The 23,257-nt window shown below is 39.3% G+C and overlaps 3 protein-coding genes across 4 annotated transcripts; 1 reads left to right on the top strand and 2 right to left on the bottom strand.

The window, feature by feature from the left end:
* Window positions 1-90: 90 nt before the first annotated feature.
* LOC110044862 (muskelin-like) lies at window positions 91-16,092 on the bottom strand. 2 transcript variants are annotated; one of them, XM_089280947.1, is made up of 24 exons: window positions 15,957-16,092; window positions 15,795-15,864; window positions 15,154-15,296; window positions 14,435-14,523; window positions 13,916-14,025; window positions 12,558-12,695; window positions 10,576-10,630; window positions 10,040-10,114; window positions 8,572-8,867; window positions 7,992-8,090; window positions 7,780-7,838; window positions 7,131-7,217; window positions 6,445-6,499; window positions 6,299-6,351; window positions 6,031-6,107; window positions 5,873-5,940; window positions 5,431-5,522; window positions 4,597-4,786; window positions 4,391-4,452; window positions 4,131-4,182; window positions 3,920-3,970; window positions 2,587-2,656; window positions 2,012-2,058; window positions 91-1,483 (listed from the first exon to the last, which is right to left on the bottom strand). In XM_089280947.1, the coding sequence occupies exons 1-24, from the start codon at window positions 16,040-16,042 to the stop codon at window positions 1,403-1,405; spliced, it is 2,205 nt and encodes a 734-aa protein (XP_089137073.1). In that variant the 5' UTR covers window positions 16,043-16,092; the 3' UTR covers window positions 91-1,402. The 2 variants fall into 2 exon arrangements, with proteins under 2 accessions (XP_089137073.1, XP_089137074.1); XM_089280948.1 differs by having other exon boundaries at window positions 5,431-5,510.
* On the top strand, window positions 16,087-18,410 carry LOC110044791 (uncharacterized). The gene is made up of 3 exons (XM_020750378.2): window positions 16,087-16,209; window positions 16,427-16,484; window positions 17,798-18,410. The coding sequence occupies exons 1-3, from the start codon at window positions 16,102-16,104 to the stop codon at window positions 18,370-18,372; spliced, it is 741 nt and encodes a 246-aa protein (XP_020606037.2). The 5' UTR covers window positions 16,087-16,101; the 3' UTR covers window positions 18,373-18,410.
* A 1,739-nt stretch (window positions 18,411-20,149) lies between these two features.
* On the bottom strand, window positions 20,150-22,041 carry LOC110044728 (uncharacterized). The gene has a single exon (XM_020750300.2). It carries the CDS (start codon window positions 21,835-21,837, stop codon window positions 21,073-21,075), a length of 765 nt encoding a protein of 254 aa, XP_020605959.2. The 5' UTR covers window positions 21,838-22,041; the 3' UTR covers window positions 20,150-21,072.
* Window positions 22,042-23,257: the final 1,216 nt, after the last annotated feature.

The following is a 23,257-nucleotide window of genomic DNA, read 5'->3' as shown; positions in this document are numbered from 1 at the left end:
ATTTACGGACAAAATCCAGATCCCTGGCGAAAGCTAGAGGTTTGATTGCAAATGACTCCCGCTATTACGGAATTACGGAAACTTTCGAGGTACCAAAATGACACTTTTATTGTTTTGACTCTCGATAAAGCGGACACCACGTACTTCTCATATAAAAAAATTACAGTCTGTTTATCATTTGTTAAATACACTTCAGAAGACTTCTGGAATGTTTATTTTCAAACCAAGTGGTCTAGTTAACTGGGATATACTACACTGTTCACAGCCTCTCAATTTACAGACGCGAAAGAAAAAGTGAGCGAAGCGAGCGCGAAACACGCGGGGGTGGGGGTGGGGGGTGGGGTTTTGCCTTCCCTACCCACCCCCCTACCCTGTCAAGTCTTCCGTTTTGTGCTGGCGTCCAGTTCTCTCGCGATTCTATCCGCGCGTTCAACGATGGAATAAAAATACGAGAAAATAGAGAGCTGTGAACAGTTAGGACATACTACTGAAAGTAACTGTTTAAAATAGGGCGGTGATTGGTGTACCTGAGGGGGAGGGGGAGTGGAGCGGTGCAGATGGAAAGTCGATGTTTATCACCTTCTTAAATAAAATCCACACTTTCGCTTGGAATGCCCAGAGGGCATTGAAAAGATTGGAGGGACGCTTAACATCCGTTTGAGGTGAAACGAAAAGCTAAATGTCTCTCGCGAGAGAGAATAGTTTTTTTTTCTTTCACACTATGAAGAACAAGATACAAAACATAGCTTTGAAACAGTATTGAACTTAAACTGTACATTTAAAATTTCTTTGATAATAGTAACTTATATTTTACGAGCTTTGCCGTCAATACTTCACATTTTTTGGTTTTCGTTGTCTTGTTGTTTTCTTTCATTGCTTGACTAGTCAAAACCCAAAACCCAGGAAACGGAGAACTTAAAAGCAACCGCTGTAAAAAAAAATCCAACTAGTTGTTGTAAACGTTAGCAAGTGTCAATTAACGAGCAGTCCTGAGCATTCAAACAGAAGTCCATTATTCACAACAAAAGATGGCAAACCCTAGTGACATCTTCAGCAAGCTGAATAATCCTTCGCGTCCTCAAAGTAATGTCTTTGATTTGTTGTTGGAGTCAGTATCCATACTCATTCTCAGTAAATGGAAAACAGGTAGATTCTACACGGGTGTCCAGGTTTGGGCACGACTATCTCCAGCTGTCAAAGCTGCCTTCAACATTGTTACGAACACTTCCGGTTTAGGTTACTTCCGGTTACGTCATACGGCATGTGAGGAAATTACGATGTATGAACGTTTCCAAATTAACACAACGGTAGCAATGTAACGTAGTTCAAAGAAGTCTCTGAAGGAGCGTGTGATAATCCTTTTGATGACGGTCCGTTCATTTTTGATCGATCTTTCAGGACGTTAGAAAGTGATCAAGTCAACTAGATTTCCTTTGGGCTGTGTCATGTGTTCGGGAAAGAAGGACACCAGCGTATCGAACAACTGCAACAAGAAACATATGGCAATAAAATAAATAAATAAGCAAATAAACAAACAAACAAATAAATCAAATATTTAGACAGGAAGCCACATCAGGCTTAGCTGGTTTTTAGGCGCGTCCTCTATCCTGGTCGAATGTTGGTTTTTGTGGAGGAAGGAAAACCGGAGAACCCAGAGAAAAACCCTCGGAGCAAGGCGAGAACCAATAACAAACTCAACTCACATATGACACCGGGCCGGCATCGAACCCGGGATGCATGGATGGCAAAATGACGAAAAATGACGTTTGACAAAAGACAAATTGACGAAGAATTCTTCAACTTCAACGATTTAGCGAAAGCAGTGTGGAGTAATTCATTAATCGCATGATCAACTTCTGTGGAAGTTAAAATCTACGGTTGTCGCCTACCGATTGTTGTTTTTTTTTCCTACTCAAATTTAAGAGACACTGCAACAGTTACTGGTAAAAAGGAAGGCGTGACCCCAGCGTGGTTTGCAGCTGATCTCTGCAGCATAAAGTTGATATCTCACCTGTGTTCTTCCAGTGAAACCGTTACGCAAGGGCGGCGACAGAGATTCTAAAGATTAACAAAGAATTTTAGTGTATTTACAGGTTAACGCACTCAGCGAGAGAATTATCGAGATTTTCCTGCACGAGTTCACTAACAGTCAACGAGAAATTTCAATACCGCACGAGGCTTTGCCGAGTGCGGTGTTGAAAATTTCGAGTTCATTGTTAGTGAACGAGTACTGGTAAATCCCGATAATTCACGAGCAATGAGTACGTTAACATTTTTATTATTCAAATTGAATACACTACACAAAGAAACACTGCATTAAAACCACTATATTTTAGTCAGCCGAAGCCATGGTGTAATGACAGTAGTGTGTTGAATTTACACCACGGCTATTACACCACGATAATGACGTCAAAGTGGTTGTCTCGTCGCAACCCAGTATCACGTGGTACAAATCAGCCAATCAGAAAATTGGAATTCGTACAGTGTATGAAAGTTGAGTAATAACAGGAATTAACCAATAATTATATTGACTAGATTACAATTATCATTGATGGCTGGATTTGTTACAAGATGATAACAACTAACCTGCATCAGTCACCATTCGTTCTTGTGAGGAGATGGAATGTGAAAAGAGGCTGGATGCAATCAGGCGAAACTGAAAAACAAAATCTCAATTAGAAAATCGCTCACTTGCGAACTCAGCCGACCTTTCGCCATTTTGCACATCACCAACCTCATAATGTATTTTATTAGCGATCAAAACAAATACGGGAAAAAGTGGCCACGACTCTGTCGCATTTTGCTGTGCCATTGAAAGACAACTTTGCCCCTAACGTTCCTTAGTGCAACGAAAAAAGAGAAAAGTAGATCACTTTGTTACTCAGTGCTTTAAATAAGATTTGAAATGGGTGGATTTCATGGTCAGACACGAATAGCGCCCGGGTCAAACATCGAACCTCACATGAGACGAACTTAAAGGAGGTCAGTCACGGTTTGCGCATATTGAAAAGTTTAGCCTCAATTTTCCAAATTTGTCGTTTGTAATCCGTGTTAATCTTCTCCATCCTTAGCCATCCTTGTTCCTTTATGGTTTATCATTATGTCTTTGGTGTTCTTCTATTTTATTAAACTGTTATTTTTAGGTTTCCTACCATTTAAAGGTAATTTTGTATGTGGCCAGAATAACTCAAAATACCGTGACTGAGCTCCTTTAACTGAGCGAATCAAGTTCATAATAAGTTCGACGTTTGACCTAACTGAGTTCGCCCGACTGAATTCTATCGGTCTGAAGCAGGCGAATAGAACGTGTTGATCGATCTAATTCGAATTAATGATGTAAAGTTCGACGTTCAACCCAACTGTGGAGCTTTACGCGTTTGGATCGACTCAAATTGCAATATAGTTCGTCTCATGTGACGTTCGACGTTTGACCTGGACCTAACAGAAATCAAAACAAATTCTGGAGAACCAGGTTTTTAAAACTGTGAATATTTTAAGATTCTCTTGCTGAAACACAATACAATACAATAATACAACAACTTTATTATTGTGTCAGACTACTAGCTCGCTACAGGGAGCCTCCTAATTGGAGACAACTGAAACTATAATGCATACACAAACATATTGAAAATTGACTTATTAAGAACGATATTTTCAACATTAAGTACAAATACTACACTGTTTACTTTGTACAAAGTTTGCTGCAACGGACAGATTGCGAGAAATGTTCATTTGTGTGTTATATTAGGCAATTTCTACTACAAGTTGTGACACAAAGCAGTATGAGTATTTTTAGCGGTCAATCAAGGTGATCTTCTCTACTGATGAATTTCTTTATTCTCGTCACCCGTCTACCCGTCTATATATAGATATTCTAAGGGGAATCTGCAAGTTCATATTCAAGTTATTGTTCAATCACCTCTTGGCTTTCTTCTGGATCATCATGGGCCACTGTTTCTGAGAGCTCGTTCTGTGAATTGAATGAAAAAAAAAGAAAAACTTAAAAACAATGGCGCATCAATAAGTATCAAATATTAGTAAGTGATGTTGAACGGTATGTGAGTCAGTTATTCTTGGGAAAGATCTGCATGTCAGTGTTAGTGTGATTCAAACAACAAAAAACCAATCACCTGCAAGTACCGGAGGGCTGAATACGGGTCACGTGATGCCATTTCCTGAAATCTAAACACATACACCATGTAAGTGACCAAAACAATTCGTTACTAGTCTGGGTGACGAGAAGAGACACAGACAGACAGGCACACAGACACAGACACACACACACACACACACACACACACACAGACGGTTAGACACAGACAGACACACGGAGACAGAGAGACAGGCTGTCGGGCAGACAGACAAACAGTCAGACAGACACTTCCTATACCTTTGTTTACGAATTAAATATCGGCATCTGCGCAGTAACTGTTCTCTGGAAGGTCTTGACAGCTGAAACGTGAAATGAAGACAATAAATTCCTCTTTACTATATAAAGTGCACAGGTTTGCTGATTTACCACCAGACTCTCAAACCTCACATCCAAGATATGTATGGCGTTCAGTAGTGAGAGTTAATATTTCGATCACTGGGTACCTTGAGTGACCAGAAGTCATCCAGTCTCATCTTAGGTATGCTAGCTTTTCCAGGGTTCCCACCAAACAGATAATGCACCTTATGGATGTCATCATACACTAGCTGATGAGCAAACCGAGGACATGGCTCTACATTCTGCATCTTAGTCCAGTACTGCTGACCTATGTTCTCATTCTTGTACACACACGACCTGAAAAGTGGCAACATCACAAAATAGCTTTGATTGTCACGCGTTACAGTCTCTAGCCTGTTCCAGGCTCTCGGTCAGCGGGGACGATCCAAAAAGCGAGTGGGCGACGAGCGGGATCAGCGACGAGCGGGATCCTGGACTTCTCCTTTATTTATACCAGACCCCCCTTGTAGCCCGCCTGCTTTTGTGATCCTCCCCACTGACCAAGAGCCTGAAACAGGCTATACACTCTCCAGTCCTTAGCAGGTATTTGAGTCGTCATGCAACGTCTTTCATCACTACAAAGAGTTGCAGTGTGTCTCCTCTCGTTCAGCACAAAATGGCCCGCCGCCGGTTTAGTCCAAGCGAACCAGAAACACGCGATGTGAACAAACTCTTAACTAACACTGCAAGAGAGTGCTTTAAAATCATCAACATTTCAGAGAAAGCAAATCTGAAGTGAAGTGAGAGATGGTTTGTTCCAAATGAAAACTTGAGATGTTGCCCAAGATTGGATCTTCACTTGTGAACTTCAAGTAATACATTGCATTCATAAATTACTGGACGGTCACCGTGATAAGCTATAGATACTGTGATATGTACATGTATCATGGTCAGGGTTATTGACTTACAGCGGTTCAGGTATCACCACTAAAAATACCTACCATGTTTTACGCTCTATATCGTACACCCAGAAGGAGTTTCTCGCTGTCTCTTCTCGTTTCTCTTTATCCTTACTCAAACCCTGTAGAAACAACTGTAACCATCAGCTATGTCACTGTTTGTGCATCTTGAAAAGTTTAACCGAAATTTTTTCATGTTCGCCGATTGCAATCCGTGTCAATCTTCCCCATCCTTAACCATCCTTGTTCCTGTCTGGTTTATCATTATCTTTTTGGTAATTTTCTATCTTTTAATTAGTTAACTACCATTTTCAGGTTTCTTCAATTTCTTTCAATTTGAAGATAATTTTGTACGTGGCCAGAATAAGTCAAAATACCGTGACTGAGCTCCTTTTAACTTTGAACTACACTACAATGTCTGCTACATGCCATCAATTTGAAAGAAACTTTTTTAATTCGTATTTTTATGTAAGGGACAACTTACAGATAAGACACGGATTTCATTCAGTTCCGGATCAATTGTTGCCCTCTGAGTAAAACCAGCAGCAGGAACTGTCAGAAAAGAAACATTTTTTTAGGGACTTTGCCAGAGCTACAAAGGTACATGCACTATGTTTTTACAACAAATGATATTGCCATTACCTTGATCACAGTCCTTTTTGCTTCCATCATTTATAAATGATATTTCATGAGTGTCCACATTGTATGTGATAAAGTCACTAAAGAATGAAAGAAGTTGGTAAAGTTTAGAATATATTACCGGTGTGAAGAATTATTTTGCAAACTCACATTTACTCCTGATCAAAAGGTGATTTCCAATGTGCGACCATGGATGAAATGATTAGAAATACGTTTACATCTGTCAAGGTTTCTCAAGAGAAAAGATTGGAAAATAATAAATTAGTAGTACCTTAAAAACTCAGTTCCTCTTTGACCAGCAAAGATATATAGAAGCCTTTTTTCCTGCAGATATGGATATAAAAAATGGCATCAATGTTACTCTTACAGAACAGACTACAATTTCATATTTTGGAGAGCACCACATCTGTCACTTACGGGATGAAACAGCATAGAATGTCCTATTCTTGATCGCAGATCAGGGCAATCATCTCTACAAAAATAAAGCATTCACTTCTAAGCGTAAAGCAAGCTACAAACAGAAAAGACAGCAAATACAAAATTTTAATACCAATGATGTTACCAAGATGGCCAAGAGTGGAAATGACTGGAAGTCAAACCTCCACTAACAGCCACCTCCCTTCAACCGCCACTTTTTTCCGTCCCGGCAGACCGTTCTTACATTCACTCCTATTTTAACCTCTCTACAACGGCCACCTCTCCACTAAAGCGCGTCCCAAAGTAACGAAATAACCTCTCCTCAATGGGCAGTTAATCAACGATTGATGAATGGTGTTTACTAGACCCCATGTTATAGTGTAAAAGGTCACGAAACTTGATCCGTACCGCGCCTCGTTGGTCTGTTTTATTGATTTATTTTGAGTGTGTTAGGGCGTCTGTTTGGTATTTCTTTGCCACAGTCAGCATCTTTTAAATAAAAAAATTGTTGTACCTCCCCCCCCCCCCCAAAAAAAAAACAGGTGTCATATTACACCCCTACCTCCCCATAGCGGTCACCTCTCTATAACGTCCTCTTTCATCTGTCACCAAGGTGGCATTGTAGAGAGGGTTGATTATTTAACATCAGTCAAATTTACAACAGTATCAAGGTTCAGCATTCATACTTGAGTTTAGTCCATGTATTGGTTTGACAGTTGTAAGAGTACAGTCCACTGAAAGATGTCTCTTGGGCTCTCTCATCTCTGTTTGTGCTGATATCACAGAAAGAAAACATTCAATTCACCCAACCTACATGAATTATAAACATCTACATGTAAAGGCATTTCTGCCTATGGGGGTCATCTTTTCTTTCTTGTCGACAAATTTCCTGCTGAGTGAGGCCGATTAGGAGGGTGGAATGCAGGAATGAAGTACAGTAGGGGGGTAGCAAAGAACATGGGAGATTTTTAACAAAGAATAGCAATAGTAAGGTGCACTAACAGAAAAATAACTAAACAGATGTTTTACGAAATACTCAGGCTGACATGAGCCTCTCTGAAACAGCTGTAAGGTCTAAGCAACATGTATACAAGTCATGTGGTTCACAAAATTTGTGGAGCATCGTTTCGAGACTTAGAAAATGATTTTCTGTGTTCTTGGTCCTTGCCTTGCTTTAAGAGATTTTTGAGTTGACTTATTGGGCTTTCCTGCCTCAATTTAGGACTCTAACAATGTCTTATTATAATTTTCTTTTCTTTTTTTTTAATTCATATATTTAAAAATGTAACTTAAAAAATAATAAAATTAAAACAAAAAACAACAACAACACCTCACCTAGTCAAGACACGACCACCAAACACATAAATTGTGCTTTTTTCGACATCAATACACATCTGAAAAAGTAAAGAACAAGGTGTATGGTCATTTTTGACTGTAACACTTGAATTACATGTACATGTACCGGTTAATATGTATTATTCATTTTATATCTGTTTTTTTTTTTTAATTCTTGTTGTTTGTATTTACTGAGTAATACATTCATGTACCTGATGATCAAAGATAAGAGGCAGCCCTCCTTCAGATGACGTATCCTCACTAATCAGGGTCCACTGGTTTGCTGTTATGTCATAAACATAAAAATCACTCTGTTGGGGAATAGAACAAATATTTGTAACTTGAACTTGATAGATACAATCTTCAAACATAAACTACTACAGTTCACAGTATATCATAAACCATTTGATGGTCAATATCATGTATTCGGGGCAGGGTTTTCACAAAGTTCTAAGGTACATGTAGGCAGCTTTATTGATGGAGCAGGCAGCTGATTTTGCCATCTTTTTTAACAAATCAGAGGAATTGCCTTGCCGAACAACTGGCCAAGATCTCACAGAAGAGGGTGGTTTTTGCCAGCTCTGGCTACTCAGTTTGATAAACTCTTAGTCTTAGCGTGTTGAATGGAATAGCAATCTCACTCCCAGATGATACAATCCTTTTGGTTCACGCCAAGTAATCAAGACCACTGGGCGAAATCAGAAGGTGAGCCATCACTAGTCATATAATTATAATATATGTACAGGGTTATCAAACTACACTACAACATACACTGTATGACGTGCATGGTACCTTAAGTGGTGTTGAGTTTCTCATTTCAGAGTCTAAGTATCTGCCCAAAGTATATATCAACTTCCTTTTACCATCCAGACACATTTTATGACAGGATCTTGCACACGGTCCCCTCTCCTGCTCAGTATCATGCGACAGGCACGTCCATTGAGCAGACTCAACACTGAATGACCAGAAGTCAGCCAGGTCGACCATTCCATCCCAGCCACCCAGCAAGTAGATAACTTGAGCTTCCATGTCAATTGACATCTGATGCCCACCCCTCATGCCAGGACGTGAACAACTGCTGTCTTCACCTGAGATCAGAACAGCACATCATGGTGGAGGCACTTCTGAAGCTTTACACATTATAAATTATATCAACTGTATAACTTCGTGAAGACTGCAGATTAGGCAAGTGGCCCACCAGACCAGAGCTGTGAAGGTGAAATTAATCAACATGACACGAGCATGGGACAAAGAAAACTTCTGAGTCCCCGACAGGAATCGAACCCATGACCTCCCGAACACCGCGCGGGCGCTCTATCCACTGAGCTACGAGAACTCATGGAGAGCAAGGTCATATATGAACTCAGTTAAGTGACCTTGCTCTCCATGAGTTCTCGTAGCTCAGTGGATAGTGCACCAGCGTGGTGTTCGGGAGGTCATGGGTTCGATTCCTGTCGGGGACTTGGAAGTTTTCTTTGTCCCATGCTCGTGTCATGTTGATTAATTCACCTTCACATTTCATCACCGAGCTTAAAATTCACCATCTTTATTAACTTATCAGACCAGAGCTTATCCAAGTTTCTGTAGCATGAAGTGACCAGGAATATTTCTACTGCCCCCCCTCCCCCCCCCCCCCCAGATGGGATGCAAGTCTATTGCAAGGTTACACCCCAGCATTAAATTCGCCAGTAGCCATTTATACACCTGGATGGAAAGAGGCACAACACAATGTACCCAGCTAGTGCTCCAATCCAGACTGCTTGATCTGAAGTCATGTGCACTAACCATGAGGCCACTGCACCTCCAGTATCACTATCAACTGTATGTAGTACATTTACTGTTCCTTCCAATAACATACAAGCTCTGAGGTTCAAAGCCTAACTTAAGAACAATTGATGGTTTAGGCTGCCATCATTTATGACAACAACCAACAAACCTTGAAATAAAAGAAAGAACAAAATGAATCAAATACTACCAATCACAACCTACAGATGTTATTTTTTCAATGTGTTTCAAGATGTAAACTTCTGTTTCCTGAGAAGTCTGCTAAGATACATGTAATTGATGGCAGTGAAACATGAAACCATTCACTGAACAACTGAGTTTTTGCCTGTTATTGACAAGAGCAGTATACATGTCCTTTACTCTTGTACTGGACTATCTGGAGTCAAATTTCAAATTAATCAATCATTAATACATGCATAATATTTTTATAATAATTGTTGAAGTCTAAGGATGGCAGGCATTAGGGTAAACATACCTTGAGCAAGAGGAATAATTGATGTCCATTTAGGCTTATAGTCTTGTTGACTGATATAATAACTGAAGAAACAATCTGCAGAAAAATAAACAGAAATGCTGGTTTAGAAAACAATTTTGTGTACAAGCATACATGTCCAATGATAAATGACCTGTTTTCTCTTTTCTTCTTCTACAGGAGAGACATTTACTTTCATTGACCATGATAAAAGGACTACAGTAGTACTCTTGAACCAAAGTGTGTTTGCAGACGTAACGCTCTTTATACACAAGTTAGAATGATCTGACAAAATCTAATTTTACCCGGCAATTAAAGCAATAATAACTATCCCGCAGATGGGTCACAAGAATTAGGAAAATCATCAGTATGGGATTACACTGTACATTTGTGTGCCACTCAGTTGTTAGAGATACATGTATGCACCATAGAAAGTAAAAATGACTTTACAACCAAAGACTGAAAGGGAATTAATAAGTATGGCAAGTCAATGAAAACAAAAATATATAGACCAACATCTGTTGATCAAACAACTTTACCTTTGGAAGCTTGCTCTATGATTTTTTCACATCCATCAAAGTCATTATTTATCACCTTGAACAGAAAACGGAACAATATACAAAATTGTGAACACAACAGATTAATAATATTTTTATTAATAGTTTTTATAATTCATGAATGATGAAAGCGTACAACTAATTGATAGTTGTATGCTTTCATCATTCCACGAATGCAGCCATTGGTTATATAGCATAGTATATATTAAAGTTTTCATCATGCTGTCAACCAGATCTGTGCCCTCTACATCATGTGGATGTCCACATTTTGGGGAAAAAAATAATTACCCAGGCAGTTCGGCCTGGGTTTCAATTTCGGCTCTATTTTTGTTTTCCTCATTCAGTCACAAATCGCCGTCTGGTCTCTAAAGTGCATGCGTCACCTGAGCAGGCGTACAGCACATGGAATTTACAGAAGTTGTCGTCATGAAAAGTTAGCACAGATTCCATGATTTCTAGGGCAATGAAATCACAGTTTGCGATAGACCAACTCTAAAGGATGTTAAGCGTTTTAAGAATGGGTCGGTCTATAAGCCTTACGAGAGATCAATTTTAAATACGCGTAAACCTTTTGAGTGAATTTATCAAAAATCATGTTATACCAAAGGAGCTATCAACCAGGGCTATGAACTCTTCAACTTGATAAAAAGCATCTTCAGAAGTGTCATCGAATTTTTAGATGTGATCATGAACCAAGTAGAATCCCAGCAAGAACCCAAGAACATCCAAGCAACAAGAGCAGAAAGGTTAGAGAATTTGTTTACGAATGTATCTGTTCGAGTACACCTAAGTAAAACGCTCTGACAAACTTTGTAAAGTATAATAAAGTTAAAATCATGAACTAAACGATATTCTCTCATTATTTTCTTGTAAGAGAGTTACAGTATGTGTCTTTACAATAATGAAACCCATGAAGCGCATTATTGTACATTTAAGGTGAAAGAAACGAATGTATGTTGACCCCAGCAAAACAATTCTTGGTTTGCACTGTCACACAATCCTGATGCAATAAAAAATTATTCCCAAACCATCAGTGGATGAAGTCAAGAAATTGTAATGTTATAGGAGATTAATAAAGATGACACTTCTCTGCACGTTTTCCAAAACCTCAGATATTCGTTGAAATATTTTGCCCAAATTTACAGAGCACGGTGTGGAGCCGCCGTGTTGGTGTACCTCCATGGTACACCAACATTGCAGCCGGAAAATAGTGTAAACATCTGGAACTTACATGTACTTTGGCTATCTAGGCCACTGATTATCTGTACTGAACAAACAAGCATTTTCATAAGCACTTTTCCTAATACTTTAACTTCTGAATGGGCTAAAAATCACGAGATAACTATGTTTTTTCGACACACGCGTCCGTAGCTCTATGTCACGCACCACCATAACTCTGAAATTCAAAATGTCTCACTTGCTTGAGAAATGCAAAAAAAAAAATAATAATAATAGTAACAACGACAAAGGCTAAGGAAAATACACTGAAACATTTATAGGCTGATATAAAGACCTTGACTCATTTCACGCCCTAAAGGCCTGCAAACGAGTAATAAGCTATTAATCGATCCCAAGAAATACAATCAAAGGCAGAATAGTTTGAGCACATCTATTCGATTGAATTTCATACGACTTCAAATTCAGAACATTTAGTTCAATTGCAATATAGCTGGTGCTTCTCAATATAACGACTGCCTGGGTACACGTAGCAAGGCATCTAGTTCTTTATATATATCAAGCTTGATAGTTATTTGTGAGTGAATTAATTTAAAAGTCTTTGAGTGTTGTGTATATAATTATTTTCTTGAGAGAGCACCCAGGAGGAGGAGATTTTGGTCCTGTATGTCTATGAAATTATGGATGCTTTCTTTTGAAATCCAGGCTAGACCTCATCTTTTACTTCATTTTATTAGCAAGTATCAAAACAGTAATTATCAATACATGTAATTAATAAAAACTGTTACCAGTTTTTGATGAAGTTCTGTCAGAACAGGATGTTCAAGAGAGATCTTTGTTCTTTTCTGTAATGACTCAAAAGCTTCTGTGTAGTTGTGCTGTCGAAAATGTTTCAAACATAGGCGTATTGCTTCCCGTTCCCGATACTGGAAGAAAAAATGACATATTAGTATGTTACATTGTGTGGTGTGTTCCTTTTACATTGTATTAAAATTCACAGTACTCAGTGGAGTTGGGCCAGTGGCTTTTATTTTTCGCTTGTCTGCTTGATGAGTACATGTAGGCTCGACTTCCACTGCTCTCTTGTGTCTGATCTATGTTCCTCCACAAGAAGAACAGCTGGACGTGTGAGTAACAAAGCGTGTCTGTGATGTATACTTATAATATAACATGGGGCGCTCCTGGTCGCCGGGAATGTCATTTGATTACAACCTGAACAGGTCCACATGACACCTACAGCTCGAAACATTTGTACATTTTCCATTCTCTTTTTAAAGATTTTGTTCAATTCTTCCAACCTATTTTGTTTCACATTACTGCTGCAGAAGGGTGCACTGTATGCATAGATACTGCGTTCTAAGGAAGCAGTGCTGTTCCACTGTGGTGTAGCAAATTGGTCATGTCAAAGGTCACATGTTGGTCTGCATGGTTTCTGTTGTCAGGTTGACTCCCTGTTATTTAAGTTTTGCTAGTTACGTTTGTTTTACCCACAATTTACCTCATTTAAAAGTTTAATTTTGCCTGGCTTTGCCAGAGACTGGAATCCCCATCCCTAAGGAAGGTAATAAATCTATTTGACTGAATATTTTGTCTCTCAAGCTCAATGTTTAGGTTTATCCCTCTCTTTGTTGACTTTGTTATCTGATGTCTCGGAACTTAAGATTCAAATTTTCCCGATCCTGTCGGCTGAATAAGGAAAACATCTTGGCCATCACACAACTTTTCTAGCGTTCCTCATTGTGAATTTTCAAACTTTCAATCTTAAACGTCTCTAAAGTTCTCTCACAAGACATTTATTAATTCACATTGTCCACCATCCAGGCCCACCATTGAACTGACGAGATAATTTATGCCCGATAAAAATCTGAGGGCGGTTATCTGATTGGCTAAGACTAATAAAAGAATCCTAACACATCCAGCCGTGGCTTCAGGAGAGGAGTGCAGGCTCTTTTCCTGAACAGTGGCTGGTAATCGAGCCTAATGAGCAAGTTCGGCTTTTACAGGAAAATGTTCGGAAGAAATTCAAATTACAGAAGCATGTACACCATAGTTTAAAGCTTGTCCAAAGCTCTAAAGCTCAAATAATGGTCACCATGATGCAGTTTTCCCTTGGGGGAGGACCCTCAAAATACCATCATATACTTACAGTGTTAAACCATGCCAGACTTGGTTGAACAATCACTGGATCATCAACTCCTGACAGCTGCACAAACCAAATACTAAAGTTGAAACTGGGACCCCATGACATGATAGGAACTGCAAACAATACACAGCACAGCTCTTAAACACCATCCTGTGCATAAACTACCACAGTCCTAGTTACAGTTTGTAGGGATACCACATTTAACTGTTAATGACTGGTCCAGAACGGGAGGAAGCAGTAAATTTTGTTTCACAAGAATCTCAATGCTTCCTGAAGCATAGGCAAGGGAAACATTGAGATTCAAGGGAGTGAGCCTCTGCATAGGATCTGATCACCTGGCCTGGGTTGTTTGAAAGGCAGATAACGCTGATCCACCGTATAAATAACTATCCAGTGGACAGCACGGTTTGTTTTGCTAACACTCATCTACATAGCAATTTATTCGGTGGATACGATTATACAGCCTTCAAGCAACTGGAGTCATCCATCTTGATGAAGTGTTTAGTGAGCCTCTGAACTCACCTATCTTAATAAAGTGGCAAGGAAACATTTTCCCATCCAACTCATGTTTAAGCTCAAATGACTCTTTCATATGATCATTCGCTAATCCACTAAAAGAAACAAACGATAGACAGTTAGAGTATTATTACTATGAATTTATGTATTGATCAACAGTTTGAATGTACAGTCAAGCATGTTCTGAGGGGATTTTTTTTACAGTAACTGTTGTGTTTAAAGAGCAAATGGTCAGTTACATGTAAGTCTGCACTGTACATTGTTTAGGTAGGAACATCCATAAATATACATATTCAGGCAGGCTGGTTTCCTATATGTTCAATTAATGTACAACTACATGTACCAATAGCAATTTGTTAGTTTACAAAAGACATGTACATGGGACGCAGAGTAGCCAAATAAATAGTGTGCTAGACTCTAGCTTGAGCAGCCCTGGGTCATAACCCAGCTGGGGGCCATTATGTTGTATTCTTGGGCAAGACACCTTATTCTCACAGTGCCTCTCCCCAGTTAATGAAATACATGTAGGTTCTGGCAAATTAAATGCTGTGGAAAGAGAGAGTGAGGTGAAGGAGGGGGAGAGGGTAATGCTGTGATGGAATAGCATCCCATCCAGGAGGAAGTATTCATTGAGGTTTCATGCTGAGATATCCCAAGACAAGCACTTGCCTGAAGGGTCACTAGGGTTGCATGACAATCCAATCAAATATTGAAAACATTGTTACCTGAATAACAACTCAGTCATGTGTTCATCATTCAGTCCTCCGTAAATCTTGAATTTTCTAAGATTGCAAACATGCGCCTTTTCGTATTTGCCAAATGTGGCGCTCATCACAATGGCTGGTTTTTCCAGTTTTAGTATAAGAAACTGCAGAAAATAACAAAGTTCAGAGATCATTTATTATTATTTTCTATATTAACTTATTCATTTGCCACTCAAAACACAGAACGAAACTACATTGAAATCCTGATTTTTCCAACCTCCAAAGGAAACTGGGATTGGTTTGAAAAATCTAGCAGTTTTAAATAGAGATTGTGGGTAAAACCAGTGTTGGACTGAGTGGAGGAAACCACTTTTGGTTCGAGGAATTGAGAGTTTCGAAAAATCAAGTATTCGAAAAGAAAAAAGGATTACAATGCACATATAAATCACTGCATTTGCTTGTACTGACTATGAAAGCCTTAACTAACGAATTAAGCTGCGCTTTCTACAGTTTATATACATGATGTGGTAGTACATATACACTGAACCTGGAAATTTGAAATTCATCCCATCTAAGGTAAGAGTAGCGGGAGCTGGAGTGTTCAGCAGGAAACTGAACAATTTTCATAGCTAATAATCCTAGGATTCCTATTTTCTTTTTACCTGGGGCGGATAATTGCTATCTGAAGACCATCGTGACGATTGATCATTCGGTTTGTCCACCATAATATTCCTAAATACAACATGAAAATGTTCCAAAATTAAAGACTGTCACATCAAAAAAATTCCATAAAATGCAAGATGTAAGCCTGCACGAGCTCTTACGTGGGCAAATAATTTGCAGAATGGCTTGAACACTTATGAATTGAGTACGTTAAGACACGAGGTTCAAGGGCTCCTGAAGCCGCCATTTTGGCGTACTTCAACGATTGCGCAGTTACCTGCACGAGCGCGTGTAGTCATGGGATAAATGAGCCATCTGTCACGCAAGTCAGCAAACTCGTTATCAAAGATGGCGGCCCTCTGTGGTCGGAGTGGGATTTGGAGATGCGGATTTCAAGCCACCTTGATCGTAAATGTGAGGCTATACTTTTATTTTAATACATAATTTACTAGATGTGACGTAAAATCTAAACGTTATTAGCGACATTTCATACAATCGATTTCTTTTTTTTTTGGTAAAGTTTGTAACATCGTTCCAGACTTGTGACCAGTTCGAATTCGAATTTTAATGAGCTTTATTTAAAAGCTTGCATACGTAGTAATTTTCAACTATTTTGGTCATTTCGTATTAGAAAATTCACGTGAACAATTTGTCGATGTTTTCAACAAGGGGATATTCCTGTTTTACAGGTAAGCTTATTAAACTAAATTAATTCTTAGAGCAGTTTTCAATTGAGTGTTGTAAAGCCAAAACCGATGTAATCACTCTAGCTAATCACAAAGGCCTGTGGTTACTCCCTTATATGGGCCCCAAAGGGTATGGCTATTTAGCCGTTTTGGTTATATGTATCGATTTGTATATCGATTTGGCCATTTTGTTCTTAACTAGGGTATGGTTTTTGTACTCTAGTCTTGAGTTTGGTATGTTTTTTTAGAGGAAGCTACTTTTTCATCATTATTGATAAGACCATAAACAAAATCCCATCAAAAATTACGTTTAGGGCAACTGTGTCAGCTGCAACAGTCATAAATAGGGTATCAAATTTTTTGTCTGGTCATAAATAGGGTAAGGAAAACCGCAGATTTTGGTCGTAAATAGGGTAAGGGTTCTGAGAAGTGGGCCACACACCCCCACCAAATGTTTCTGGACATACCCCCACCCCCCCCCCCCCCTCCTCCTCTCTGGGCACAAAGCACACAGAAAATCCAATTAACCAATCAAAACTTGAAGTAAATATGTGCACCCTAGGGGAAGAGCTGGAAAACATATGCAGATGAGTCACAAATGGCTTAAGTTTAACCTCTGATTGGATGAAAAAGAGGTGTGGTCTTTTTTTAAGCCAATCATGTACCACAGTAATGCAAAACCCATTCCTTCTCAATACTCATGTGAAAATGGCTCTTAATTTATTGTTAGCACACTTGATAGTATGTGGTAGAAAGAAAGCATTGCTTGAAGGTTTATTTATTGAAAATCAATCAACTTCATTGCTCGCCTCTTACTGTCCTTACACAACTCTGCCATTGTCTTCCGACTGAAATGGGTTTAACATAGGAGTGTAGAGAGCTTTGCTCTCACTCTAGCACTGCCTGCCGCACAGGCTTTTTATTTCTTAGTGCAAATAGCGATTGGGAGACTAAAAGTGAGCAAAAAAAGCATGAGCGGAAGCTGGTGGTGAGTGAGGAGCGCAGGCAACTGGGGACGAGGCATGCTCTAGCAAGTCTTACTTCCAACATGAGGTCGCAACCACATGATTATATTTTTTAATAATTAATTATGTTATAATTATATTATTTATTAATTAATATTATTTCATATTATTTAATATTTTATTGCCAGAGATTATTTTTCTGTTGTGTTTGTAGTCAGAGAAAACATTTAGGTCTCCTTAATGATTTTCATAAAAATGGTCTATGAAAGAACTACATCTGCATACAGTAGAATTGAACTGCTTGCACTTCGTGGCTGTGTTATTAATGTGTTGAAATTAAATCTTTCCCAGCCAAGATTCAGTCTGTCACCAGAAATCTACAGCAAGTTGCCAGCAACACCAGTGGTCAGCTCTCAATATATGCACCCCAACAAACACGATCAGTCCACGGTCATCACTTTTTTGCAGTTCCCCTTGTAAATCGACAACCAACTTTGAGGATGCAATCAACAATCATGTTTGCCATTTTGAGAAACCAACTCTGGCCAAACTTGGAGATGCAGTCTTCCTCAGGCAGAAACAGCACAAGATGTCTTGCCACCGTAAACCAATACAGATGGAAAAAAGTTAGAACCAAGGCAGATATGCCAAAGAAAATTATTCCTAAATCAAGGCAGGTGCTTCGTGGCCCTCAGAGAAAAGGAGTTTGTATCAAGGTTTTTACCCGAAAACCAAAGAAACCCAATTCTGGGAACCGGAAGTGTGCGCTGCTGAAACTTAGCAGTGGGAAAGTTATCACTGCGTATATTCCTGGCGAGAAAGCAGTGTTGCAGGAGCATGGTGTGGTGTTGTTTGAAGGTGGTAGAGTGCAGGACTGCCCTGGAGTCAAATATAAGATAATTAGAAAGAAGTATGACATGAACTAACGAACCAAAGTTGAGAGAATAAAGCGTTACTCCTTTTATTGGTGTAAATCAGTTTCCAGTCAAGGTACGCATCACATGTGTCGCTATTCTTATCAATTTTGTGCAAAGCCCACAAACACTTGAATGCCCTTACATTCCGCTTATAGTTTCCTTTACTCCAACTCCTCCTGCATTAGAAATGGTCATTGCTTATTGTGTTCGTGAGCGGTAAACGGAAACGGTACTCGACCAAAACACTTCAAAATCGGTAAAACGGTGAACTCTAAACGGCACAAGACTCTCTAAATGGCACAACAACTGCTCAGTGGAAACTGTCTAAAACTCTGCCGATAAACGTTCACGCAACTTAAATTCGTAAGCGCAACTAACGTACGCGTAACTTAAATTCAAAATGTTTCCGTGCGCGCGCGCGGTATTCGCGCGTCACGCCACTTCGGAACTGTCTTCTCAACATATTGTGTGTTTAGTATAGCAAACTCTAGCCTGCGAGCAGGCTCACGTTGGAGCACAAGCGTTGGAACAAAAGCGCGCGCGGCGTAGCCACGAGCGCGAAATCGGCGCCTCTTCACCAGACTCCTTCACACCGGCTCGCTTTGCTTTTCGCCTCTCGCGCGCGTGACTCAAAGGTGAGCGTGCTCGCAGGCTAAATAAACTGTCTTTGATATATATTCTGTCTTCATACTTCTGAACTGGGCATTCACGATGGTAGCTGCCGGTTTCGCCCCATGGCGAGTTCGCCCCCAACCAGATCGAGTCGCATATAGAGATTATTCCACGTTCTTTTATCCACTGCCTTATTAGATTACTGGTGGCGAGGAAACTTCACTTGGTGGCGAGGTGACTTCGCTTGGTGGCGAGATGACCGGTAACCGTCCAGCGAACAATCATCATCTAAGCTTATCAAACATACATAGACTGAAATGGTTCTTCGAAAACGTTTAATAGCTCGATAACAACTGCGTAAACATGAACACTAAAAGTTGGGGGCGAACTCGAAATAGAAATTTTATAGTGGGGGCGAACTCGGTGGGCGCGAACTCGCCATGGGGCGAAACCGGTATTATTCGCTACGATACAACTTGGCAGGTTCGTTTGTTAAAGGAATCTTTAAAAAAAACCGACTTCTGACCGTGTTGAAAATCAGGTCAATATTTGTTTATTGGAAAACCGAACTTACAACAGTACTGGCCAGTAGTCGGCTTTATAAATAACAGAGTAAAATAACGTCCGACCATGCTATGCAATCACAGTTAAAGCGCTTCGACTCTTCAACGCTTTTCGTCATCGCCGCTTGATTCAGTTGCGTGTAGCGTGCTGAAAAGCATTTGTCAGGGCACTTCAGTGGTTCTTAAAGATGAGACTCGCTATGTTAGGGGAAATGGGCAAATACGTGAATTGAGTTTGACATATGGCACACTACACGAAAGCAGGTGATAAGATATGGGCTATTTTAATATAACTCAACTAAAAAAGATTTCAAAAGGGACCAAGAAATAATCTCTTGAAGGGACTCATTAATTACTTCGATTTTACTGCCCAAAACCCGGTCAAGACTAGTTTTTTTATTGCCTTCAGTGGTAGCTGGAGACCATTAAAATTTAAAATCAAATTAAGGTTGCATTGCGGGCCAAGGGTTCGTCCGGCAGTTGTTCATCGCTGAAGATAGCATGAAGAAGCTCTACAAATCAAAGTAAAGGAGGTCCGCTATCAGTTTAAGATAACTAGCCATGTTATTCATTCTACGATAGCTTCTTTCTTCACAATCTTTTACGGCAAAGAAGTTTAACGTTTCTTTTATTTCCCAATCCGTTACAAGCAAGATTTTGATATCGGTTCATCTGATGAATTTGTTACATAATCAGCTTTTGTAATTCTATTCATTCGATCACCTTTCAAGTGTAGTCGCAATATAGAGTGTTAATTAGTGTGCTTGGTCCCGCAAACGCTAAAATATGCAGAGACGCTTCTTGAACTTTCTAACATTTACATAAGTATAACAACTTGTAAGTTTAGCTCGACATTCATTCATTATTAGTGTGTGTGTTCAAGGAATAAAACTTTTGCCAACCGGAGTGGTTAACAGAATTATGTAATTTCAAACGTTTCAAAGTAATACATAGCGACTTAACAATCGAATAGTGATGTGTATTTATGTAATAAATAGCATTTTACATTTATTGACCTTTTGGCATTTTCTCTTATTAATATAACGTCCATGACAATATAATGATATTGCTTAAATAGACCATTTTAGCTTGGGTGGTTTGTTTTCCCATTACAGAGCACGTAATATTCTTTAGAGAATTGTTGTTTTATCCATCTTAAAATTATTTATTCCGTATACACACGACTATTTGGAAATTTGAAAGAAAGAATTCTCAAGAGTATCATCACATGGTCTGAAATGGGGCACAAACCACCCAGTCGAAAAAGGCCTATTGGTACGTGTTAATTGTCATTTTTTATCAGATCAGTGTTTCTTAACTGTTAATTAATGAATTTGAAACAAAAAACATGGAAATACAGTTGAAATTATGCTAACTGTTCGGAATTTCGTTATGTGTCACCTGCTTGACGTAAACAAGAACCAAGAGAAAGTGTTCTCTTGCAAGAACTTGTGAAAATAAAAGGATAACAACTTTGACCTTTAAAACTTCCTAATGTATCTCCTTTCAGTAAACTTCTTCCGCACGGAAAGAATTAATCGTCAGCCGCTGAGTAGTAACAATAAACGACAATTTTGTTTCCCAGAATATCATTCAAATTGAATTGCTTATACTGTTCTTTCTCAGAGGGGAAATCATTTGACATTTTTTCGTTGTCAATAACCAGAACAAATTTCGCTTTCTGCGATATTGCTTTCCACAGCGTTTCATCGTTCTTTCCGCTTGACAGTCCACAGCAAAGTTCTTTGGCGCAAAACGACATCAAAATAACGTCGCACTTTTTCATGTCGTTGACGAATGTTAGATTGATTTCAACGTTTTCAAAATCGAAGCCCAGACTGTGCAAGTAGTGCATCCATCCCAGTTCAACGTCATAGCCAATAAACTGCGGCGCTTGCTTTCCTCTTGAGCTAAACGGAAACGCTTCGCTCAGAAACGTTTTCACTCCACAAAGATCCGAACCTGAGCCACAACCTAAGCTTGCTATGCTCTTAACAGTCTTAAAGAATCGTTGCGGAACATGGCCTTCCTCGATGGCTTTTTCGATAGCTTTTGTGGTCAAGTTTACTCGGGCGTTAAATAACTGCAGAGTGTAGTAAGCTCTGAAGTTTTGGCTAGCGTAACACATGGGTCGCCAGGACCAGTTGTTCTTAGTTCCTTGAATGTACAGTACTTTGCCCTCGCCTGGGTTCGTAAGTTGTAATTCAGCCAGTGTTTTTATGACTTCGGATGCACTTGGACGGTTTTCTTGATCCTCTGTCACAGCCCTGACCTTTCTCCTATTAAAAACTTGAGCCATTCTTCGATCGTCAAGTTTGCGTAAACACTCGCTATTGAATGAAATACTGCCTCTTGTCTTATGAGCTTATTTCAGCGAGATCCTTGCTTATAACTATCGCTAAACAAATGGTTTCGGACTCTTTTGTAGTTTCGATCGTGAAAGCGTGACAATAACACGTCTTCCATTGAACTTCCGCTCAAAATGACAATATTGTGATCTGTTGCCACCACAATAGACACTCAACATGTTTCGTTACCCCATATACGGTATGCGAATATGTGATATTACCCTGGAAGGCTAATACAATAGTCTATTCATAGAAGGTTTCACGTCACACATCCTCAACGGAACAATGATTTAAAAAGAAAACCTGCATAGTTGTATCGTTGTTTTTAAAAGATGCATTGTTTAAAAAATAATAATTGTTTCCTTCAGATAAATCCTTTTGTCCGGTTCTGCTCTTGTTATGTCCTTAAACGGTCTTGACTGCCGCTTTTATTTCCTTGCAGCTGTTTGAGGAAAACTTTATTCTCACGCAGATAGATGACCAAGTCTAATTTGTTTTGTTTTGTTTTGTTTTGTTTTTTAATATCAATACACTTTCAAACACGCCAATATCTTGAATGCAAACAATCATAGACAACAGGGCGACTTCTTTAGTTTACTAGAAAATTTTCAGAGCTGATATGGAGAGAAAAGTAAGCAATTAGTATGGAGAATTGAGAACGAAACATAAATACTTTTAAGATCACGTGCCTTAACCTTGAGCTTGCCGGTTTCAGCCCCGGCGGGGGGAGTAGAGGTATTCCCATGTATGAGCTATGGGTATGCGCCGCTGTGAAGGGTATGGTTTTCAGGTAGTTTAGTCTGGGAAAAGGTCACTAGAATTCAGACAGAGTTGTGGTCTATTCAAGAGTATAATCAACCGGAAAAGTGGCCAGTGTATACATAATTTAGTCTAGAACAGGGTTCTTTACCCGGGTTTCTATTAATAACAGAAATTGAAACTCGGAAGTGAGAACTTCACATAAACAGATTTGACTTTTTAGGATATTGGTTTAGTTAATGTGTGTTCAGTGTAAAATAGTTGGTCAGGCCTTTTTGGCGCCGATCGTGGTCTACTCAAGGGTAACTGCACACCCCCATCAAAAGTACCCCCGATTTGTTTTAACTCCTTCCTAATTACCGGATGCCTTTCAGAGTCAGGGAAACTCTTGATACTTATGTTGTTTGTCACGAATTCACCGGGATACAAGAAAGAAATATCGGATGAGGAGAAATAACTGTCGTAACGACGCAAAATATTCAGTGATTGTTTTCCTTGACTGGTCACATGGCAAAGGGAACTTCAATACTAATTGATTCAATTTATATATTCTGCGTAATAGGTTTTTATAATTACTTTGAATACCCTGCAAAAACAATAGCCTGCTTCCCC

The sequence above is a fragment of the Orbicella faveolata genome, unplaced genomic scaffold (assembly GCF_042242905.1).
Source record: "Orbicella faveolata isolate gen_17 unplaced genomic scaffold, um_ofav_v1 contig_48, whole genome shotgun sequence".
In the NCBI taxonomy this organism is placed as follows: domain Eukaryota; kingdom Metazoa; phylum Cnidaria; class Anthozoa; order Scleractinia; family Merulinidae; genus Orbicella; species Orbicella faveolata.
The sequence above is the reverse complement of the archived record's forward strand: the minus strand, read 5'-3'. Positions and strand labels throughout refer to the sequence as shown.

Excerpts from the sequence above, each read along its gene's own strand:
- LOC110044862 (XM_089280947.1), bottom strand. The coding sequence starts at position 16,042 with ATGGCGGCTTCAGGAGCCCTTGAACCTCGTGTCTTAACGTACTCAATT. Across the intron at positions 8,868-10,039 it reads AATTATTCCTCTTGCTCAAG|GTGAAGACAGCAGTTGTTCA; the intron begins GTATGTTTACCC and ends TTCTGATCTCAG. Across the intron at positions 1,484-2,011 it reads GTTTCACTGGAAGAACACAG|TTGTTCGATACGCTGGTGTC; the intron begins GTGAGATATCAA and ends TTCTTGTTGCAG.
- LOC110044791 (XM_020750378.2), top strand. The coding sequence starts at position 16,102 with ATGAGCCATCTGTCACGCAAGTCAGCAAACTCGTTATCAAAGATGGCG. Across the intron at positions 16,210-16,426 it reads AAGCCACCTTGATCGTAAAT|AAAATTCACGTGAACAATTT; the intron begins GTGAGGCTATAC and ends ATTTCGTATTAG. Across the intron at positions 16,485-17,797 it reads GGGATATTCCTGTTTTACAG|CCAAGATTCAGTCTGTCACC; the intron begins GTAAGCTTATTA and ends AATCTTTCCCAG.
- LOC110044728 (XM_020750300.2), bottom strand. The coding sequence starts at position 21,837 with ATGGCTCAAGTTTTTAATAGGAGAAAGGTCAGGGCTGTGACAGAGGAT.